Genomic DNA, 7,847 nt, shown 5'->3' with positions numbered 1-7,847 from the left:
CAGAAATGTCCTATTTTCTGTGGATTTTTTATTTATTTTGTACTTACTTACTTACTTTATTTAACATGACATACATAGAAGATGCAATATGTAGATGCTGCTATTGAACTGAGGCATTTCAGAAATTTTGGTTTACAGGAAACTAGTGATATTTCTAATTTGAATTGTTTTTTTGTTATTATAACTTTAGCTTTTGTGAAAATGTTCTAGGTTTGACTGTTCAATGTTCCATGCTTATTTAAGAAAAACACCTATTGCTGGCAATTCATGTCTACGTTCTCATCCTTGCATTAAGCCCAGTTCAGACCAAAGATCTGCATCAAGTAGAACGGGCTGGTCTGGAGGTTTTAAGAGTCTGCAGCGTTCTGAAGCTGAAACTGTTCACACCACTGCACCGAGGCAAGACGGTCTCTCATCTCCATAACTTCCAACTTTCAAGCTTTTTGTAGCTGGATATATCATTTGTTTTGTCTAAATATGAGTAAGAGATTGTGCTGTCAAACGATTGAAATATTTAATTGCGTTGGCATTAATGTCATAGTTAACTCAAATCATTATCAAGAAATAGGCCGCAGACTGCATTAGAATTCAACCAAGCCATGTAATAAATGTGGATAACGTTAGTGATAGCTAACGAACGCTGGGCTCCCTCTCTTCTATCTCTTGACCATAGAACGTGCTTTCGGGCGACGTTAAGGGTCCGCCTGGAACATACAAATCAAATGGATTATGGACCATATTTTCTATAGTTCACAGCTGACTTTATCAGCTGACTTCTCTACTTGCTGTTGAAACAGGAGACGTCTCTTTCGTTCTGAAACCAGCCTGTGGAGGCTCCACCCGCTGAGTCGCAGCGACACCATCAGCTGTTTGAGTCGAGCTGAGACGGGTCGGTTCACGCCGCTCAAACTTCTCCCTGGACTTCCTAAAACAGGGTTGTCTTGTCGCATATCTTTGGTCTGACCTAATGCTCCATGACATATTTGATCTGTTACACAGTGAATATTGAACAACAAAACAAATTGAATCATAAATCGCAATATCTGGCAGTCCCAAATCGTTTCAGCCCTAACTGAGAGAGAGGAAGCACTTTGAAATCCGCCCTCAATGAGTCTGAAATTAGGTTCCTTACCCAGGTTTTGGTCTCAATGCCCAAGTGCACCAGAATGGTGAATAAAGCGAGGGTGGTGATGGGCGTTCCCCATGTAAACAGATCCACGTCAGAGTCAGCATAGGCCTGGGAGGAAGAAGAAGAAGAAGAGAAGAAGGAGACAGGCGAGGAGAACAGAAGTGATGAGTAAGTAAGAGCTGAAAGGAATTCCTGAGTGAAGACGAGCGGATGGAAAATAAAACCAGACTCACAAAGTAAGGAATGAAGAAGCAGACCAGACTTTGGTAGAAGGCATCGATCATGTTCATCCAGAACATGTATGGCTTGTATTCCTGCGAGACAAAAGCAGAGATTTACTGCCGTGAAACTCAATGTGAACGGCATTAAGATCATACCAGGGCTGTATTAAAATATTCTCATGAATCATAAAGATAAAGCTGAGCTACTGTATATAGTAAACACTAGCGGCACATTATAATTGGGGGCTCTGGAGATCCTCCCACAGAATAATTTGAGCAACAAACACTTAATTTTCTACACTCTAAGAAATAAATCTGTAAAATAGCCGAGAAAGTTCTGAAAGGTCATTACAGAAATTCTGTGTGGAGCTAAAATACATTTCTGTTGGATATCACCCAAAAACAAAAGATTATGGAGGAAGCTATGATAATAACCATTTTAATACACACATTAGATTTTATGTAATGTGATGAATGTAATGTCAGTCAAAATAGATCTCAATATGTAGTTTCTACAAAGGAAATATACTGAAAGAGCTGCAAAAATACTTCCTCCCTTTCTCCACTAGCTTCCTAAAACACAGATCTTTTCCCACCAAGGACAAACATAAAGGCACAAATACGCAACTAGACCAGACCTCGGAGTTTTGGCCGTTCACATACAGCTGAGGTAGTTGTTGGAGAGTCTCTGCTGACACGTCTTTGTCCAGAGTGCCAGTGATGAGTTGTGGGAAGGCGGAGAACATCAGGTTGAAGAAGATAAGATACCACTGGTCAATCATGGCTGAACCTGAGAAACCGCAGTAGAACTGATACCAGAAGATGAGCGCTACAAACATCTGTGGGACCAAAAGATTACAGGAGTGAATTCACATGAAGAGACAGGAGAGGAAAAACACCACTTTGGGGAAATCCCAAATTAACTGAATGTTAACATCTGTATCTGCACAAATGCTGTGAGATGAGTATATACGTAGTGCTGTAACAGTTCCAACTTTTACTGAACAAGTACTTGTCTAAAAAAAAACACTTGTAGTTGTACTTGTAGATTTAAAAATGTATATGTAAAAAAATGTGTTTATTTCAAACAGATGATACATCTTTTGGTTATATCACTGTCATGTGACTCAGACAATGTAGTAACACAAGTACACAGCCTATGAAGTAAATCTTGTCTCTTTACTATCATAAACAACTATTTTTTTTTTCTTAAATCTACAATTAAATGAACAAAACCATAAACAGCCATAAGCCCCTTAAGACCTAAGCTAATGTTAGCATTATTGGGGTACAACAAAGAAACAACCATTACTTAAAGCATAACTCTCACCAACATGCAACCTAGGGTCTTTTTGTGAATGTACCCGAGTCAAACTTTAGTTTAAAAACATAATTAGGACTGTTAAGATTGACCATATCTTTGTTTTGGGTTAAAAGGCCTTTTGAATTGGAGTGCTAGAGGCGCTACTATGATAGCATCAAAATCCCTATTTTTAAACACTTAGAAGGCTCGACACAACATGACACTTTGCTCCAAGTCTCACCAGGGGCTCCACACATGGACCCAGCACTGAGAACACTGTTGGTGTACACAGAGTTTACTTCAAAAGGTTTTGAATGACTTCCTTTAGTTGCTGTTGTTTCTGGGCGCTACCATCTGGTCGTTATATGAGGCTCCTTTTTCAACTACAAGGTCAATATTGTTTTTCACTAACAAAAAACTAATTATCCATGCATCTACATGGAACTAAGTTGGGGGGGGGGGGGGGGGGGGGGGGGGCGTAGCTCAGTCTGTAGGGAGGGGTGGTGGACTGGTAGCTGGAGAGGGGCCAGTTCACCTCCTGGGCATTGACAAGGTGCTCTTGAGCAAGGCACCAAACCCCCAACTGCTCGGGGCACCTTTCCATGGGCAGACCCACCCCCCCCACTCTGACATCTCCCCATTAGTGCGTGTATAGGTACTGAGCATGTGTGTGTAGTTCAGGCCTGTGTGTAATAACAACAGAGTGAAAACACTGTGATTTCCCCTTGCGGGATTAATAAAGTATACATTATTATTAATATATAGGAGCTCTCCATCTTTGCTCTCCCTCCTGTTACATTATATTTGGAGCACCCGGACACAACAACAACTGCTATAGTAAGTTGTTTAAAACCTTTAGAGAGCTCTGTGCCCCTAGCTCTCCAGTTCAAAAGACCATTTGACAGAAAAACAAAGATATAGTAAATCTTAAAAGTGGCGTTTCCGTCCTAATTTTAAACTAAAGTTCGACTCAACCCTAAGTTGCATTTTGGCGAGAGTTACGCTTTAAACAATATTGTGACTAGACAATTATGTAACAATTGTTCCAGGCCTATTCAGAAGTAAAATTGGCTTACAGCATTCTTGTAGAAGAAATAGAGAATCATGTTAGCCAGGCGGGAGTAGCACCAGTGTCCGTGGACCAGCAGGAGCTTCTGGAGATAGCGGAAACGCGGGAGGGCAAAGTCACTCGCCATCACCGCCTGCAACACACACACACACACACACACACACACACACACACACACACACACACACACACACACACACACACACACACACACACACACACACACACACACACACACACACACACACACACACACACACACACACACACACACACACACACACACACACACACACACACACACGTGTAGTTATTAGAAAATAACTAGTAAAAATGGCTCTTTTTAATGAATCTTTAGTGGGTAATAACTATATTAAAAGGTAAAGCAATAACTCTTAAACGAGTTGTCCACCTTTTGGGATTCATCGTTACAGGAGCCGTGGGCTGTCAGTCTCATCCATCAACATCCAAACCAAAACCCTCCCAGGAGTCAAGCCAGGTTTTTAAACTTACATTTTAAAAAAGCACCGCTAACCCTTTATGACACATCTTAAACATCAACATTAGTCATCAACAAGAAAAATAACAGCAGATGCCTCGTTGTGTGGCAATTTAGTTTCCGCTGCGCTCTAATTACAGACCTGTAACGGCTACATGGGGAGTGCGCTCTGATAGAAGAAATGGTGTGTTAATCATAATGCAGTGTGTGCTGGCCTGAGCGCAGAAATGTGTGCCTCAGCACGCTATCGAATCCCAAAGAGCGACCGCTGTCTCATTAAGAGCACACTGGATTAACAATGATTAATCTAGCGGCACAGGTAAGGACAGGTCGCTGAGACTTTAACAGATGTGCTACGCAGCAGCGCTTCTCTGAAGCCTCCCTCACAAGTTAATTGGGAATCTCCATCATTGCTATGCAGCATCACCTTTCTGGAACAGGGCGCTTAAAGGGAAATGAGCAGGGGGGGGGGGAGACAACAGAGATTCTTTTTTTTTTTAACCATGCTGTTGTTGACTGCCTTGGCCCTGACATCAGAGCAGGGAGAGAAGCTGGCGTGGATGGAGTCGAGACTAAAGCAACCATCAAGTGTACTCTTGACTCTGGGAAACGGGACGATCTTACTGACTCAGCAACACATAAGCAATCTTATTTAGAGGATGTGTATGGATGTGGGCTTAAACACACACAAGAGTAATGAAAAGCCATTAACTATGCTACAGAATGTAAGTGTCTTCCCTTATCTTCTATCCCATAGCTCCTCTCACTCTGCTCAACCTCTCAGGATCTTTCACACTGCATTTGTTTTTAGCCAATTGCCCTCAAATGACCCCTCGAGCCTCATCCCCTTCCCCCTCTCTGTGTCACCCTGTTCATCCGTCCTTCCCATTCCCATTAAGCCCTGCTCAGATTTCACCTCACCTGCATGCCCTCCTGTCCCGAGATGCCCACGCCCACGTCCGCTACCTGGATCATGCTGACATCATTGGCCCCGTCACCTGAGAATAACGTAGTGATGGAGAGAATGACTTCATAGCTTCAAGATACATGAGTTTAAAATCTGCAATCAGGAGATTGGCAGGGCATCAGCCTGGAAGCAGAAGGAACTTTACTGTGGGGTGGCAAAACAGAGCTGTACTGTTAAACAGTATATGTGTGAGGGACGTCACGCTTTCACAGAGCTGCCAGTTTCTTCAACTCTTATATTAGCTGTGTGTGTGTGTGTGATTGTTATTTTCTGCTTTTCACCTGGTGCCCTTGACCAACTCAACTGTCCCTGTGGTTAGGTAGAGCCAGGCCTGCTGTGGTGGTTTTAGTTTAGCTCCACTTTGAGGGCTGTGGATAGTTTGTATTATTTTTTTGTAATTGTCAGCACAGGTGGTGGAGTGAAAGCTGAAGTGTTGGTGGCAGAGAGGGTTTAGTTGACACGATAGGGAGATCACTGGAGTGGCAACTCGGGCTCAATATGAGAGAAAGCTGGTGAGGAGCGCTCCAACAGCAGCTGGTAAAAATACATCAAAACACACTGGTCCTGCAGCAGTGTACCCGTTCTCACTCCCAACTCATAAAATACGGATGCTGGTTCAGTGGTTCTCGGCGTCAGATACCAACGAAAACATCACCCTTCAGCGTCTGAGGGGCAGAGCAACCATGGAGCTGTAGCATGACGTAATATTAAGAGAGACAACGGTAGCAAGTAGTAGGAAAGACTACGTATCAGGACTTTTCCCCAGAGATAGGGTTTGTGTACCGTTCTTGTCCCGCGTGTCACTGAAACGTACGTCCCGACCCAGAGCGACAAAAAGGGACGCCAAATGTCCTGATCAAGCACGTCGAAATATGACGCTAAAGGAGACTTTTTGCGTCAGTAACAAACGGCGAAGGCACCTGACCCAGCGCTGCTTGTTGACGCGACGGGAGTGATAATGTGTTGGGTAACTGACATGTAAACAACAATGGATTTCAAATTGTCATTTAGTACTCACATTTTAATAGAAGGTTCTGTAATAATAATAATAATACATTTTATTTGTAATGCACTTTACATTTAAACAAATCTCAAAGTGCTACAGTCAAGGTCATAAAAGCAAGGTAAAAACATCAATGTAAAATATCTATAAATAGTGCAACAACATTTTTGTGCAAGGTTAAAACTCATAAGTTCTGCTAAAAAGGAATGTTTTTAGTCCTTTTTTAAAAGTCTCCAAAGTCTGTGGTGCCCTTAGATGGTCAGGGAGGGCATTCCACGTCCGAGGAGCGGCAGAGCAGAAGGCTCGATTACCCATGGTGCACCCAACTGTACAATATCCCCCACTGCCTTCTTTTTAAAAGATTTTTTTTTTTATGATACGTGAAGTAAAATATAATTTACTTATAGACTATAGTATAGTATAGTATAGTATAGTATAGGTGGAGGCTCCATTATGTAAGCGGTGTAAGTGGTGGTGTAATGAAAAGATTAGAGTACTGGTAGCTATTAGAGCTTCATCACCTGCTGTCCCCACAGAGATGTAAAATAAAGGCGGGCGGGGAGCTGTGTGTTTCCCCCATATTATTGCTAACATAGCAATGACAGAAAAGCGCTTGGCTGGCAAAAACGGGATCCTCCTGAGTGCAGCAGGAACAAACAAAAGGGAAACAGGGAAAAGACAATCGTAAGTCACACTGACATGCTCATGTCCCCTCCATTAATACAGCTTCATTAAGCCAACAGGGCATAATTACTAAGGTGCCCTAAAATATCGTTCTTTTGACTCAGTAGTCACAGCAAGGGTGCAGAAGGTGTGTGTGATGAGTGTGCACTTCTTACTAACATTTCAAACTCAACTCATATAGATCACAAAGGAAGAACCTCTAGGATCTTCACTACAGCACATCTGTGTTATAGTGAGTTTGACACATTGATATTCATGACAACATTGGACATGTCAGAATGTCAACGCATCAAACAGGAAAATATTCAAAAGAGGAAAAACTTTCAGAGTTCCTGGCTCTACATAGGAATCTGTCACGATGCACAACAGTAAGCCCACCTCCGCGTCGTGCCTACAGGACAGAGCTCATTTCAATGAACAAACTCATTTTCCCTTTGCCACATTTTCCGTAAGGATGTCCAATAATGAGTGTCAATCCTAAGTCCGAGGGCTGATGTGACAACAAATAGGACAGGTACAAACACAGATGCGCTGCAGCAGTGGCCAAACCAAACACAGGCGCCATCTTCCTTCACGGAACAGTCTTGGGGCGAGGATTGTGGAACTGACCTCAAAGTAGTGGTCGAAATGCATCGAACAGGAAAAGCTAGACACGCTAAGAAACATTGTGTATTAACAGTTGTGTGTCCGTATATTTTAACAGATATTGTCCATAAAACGTGTTTCTCAGTTATCTTTCTATTTTATTTTACACAGTAACTATTGTATAATTTGTGCTCTGACAAGCCTTTAAGTGCGGTCGGAAACGTTTAGATCTATAAACAATCTGGCGCAAAACAGTAATTGTGAAATCTAAAGTTAACTTGTGCTACATTGGGGGATGACATAACACAACAAGACGTCACACAAATGGACCGTTTGTTAAGTGACAGTCCCACCGCCGCATAACCCTGCGGCAAATCGCAGGATCGC

At 42.5% G+C, this 7,847-nt stretch overlaps 1 protein-coding gene across 2 annotated transcripts in view; it reads right to left on the bottom strand.

Moving 5' to 3' along the window:
• Window positions 1–7,847, bottom strand: part of atp10a (ATPase phospholipid transporting 10A) — a 38,065-nt gene that overhangs the window by 6,391 nt on the left and 23,827 nt on the right. Inside the window, exons 15-19 of one of the 2 annotated variants that reach the window (XR_004333611.1) lie at window positions 5,143–5,219; window positions 3,730–3,855; window positions 1,979–2,189; window positions 1,363–1,443; window positions 1,133–1,237 (exon numbers count right to left, since the gene is read on the bottom strand). Coding sequence is in view for 1 of the 2 variants with exons in the window: in XM_032526693.1 (XP_032382584.1) it covers window positions 1,133–1,237; window positions 1,363–1,443; window positions 1,989–2,189; window positions 3,730–3,855; window positions 5,143–5,219 (590 nt within the window). In the remaining variant the exon portion in view is untranslated. The remainder of the gene's footprint in view (window positions 1–1,132; window positions 1,238–1,362; window positions 1,444–1,978; window positions 2,190–3,729; window positions 3,856–5,142; window positions 5,220–7,847) is intronic. The other variant, XM_032526693.1, reaches the window with a different exon arrangement.

This window comes from Etheostoma spectabile, chromosome 9, assembly GCF_008692095.1.
Source record: "Etheostoma spectabile isolate EspeVRDwgs_2016 chromosome 9, UIUC_Espe_1.0, whole genome shotgun sequence".
In the NCBI taxonomy this organism is placed as follows: Eukaryota; Metazoa; Chordata; class Actinopteri; order Perciformes; family Percidae; genus Etheostoma; species Etheostoma spectabile.
The sequence above is the reverse complement of the archived record's forward strand: the minus strand, read 5'-3'. Positions and strand labels throughout refer to the sequence as shown.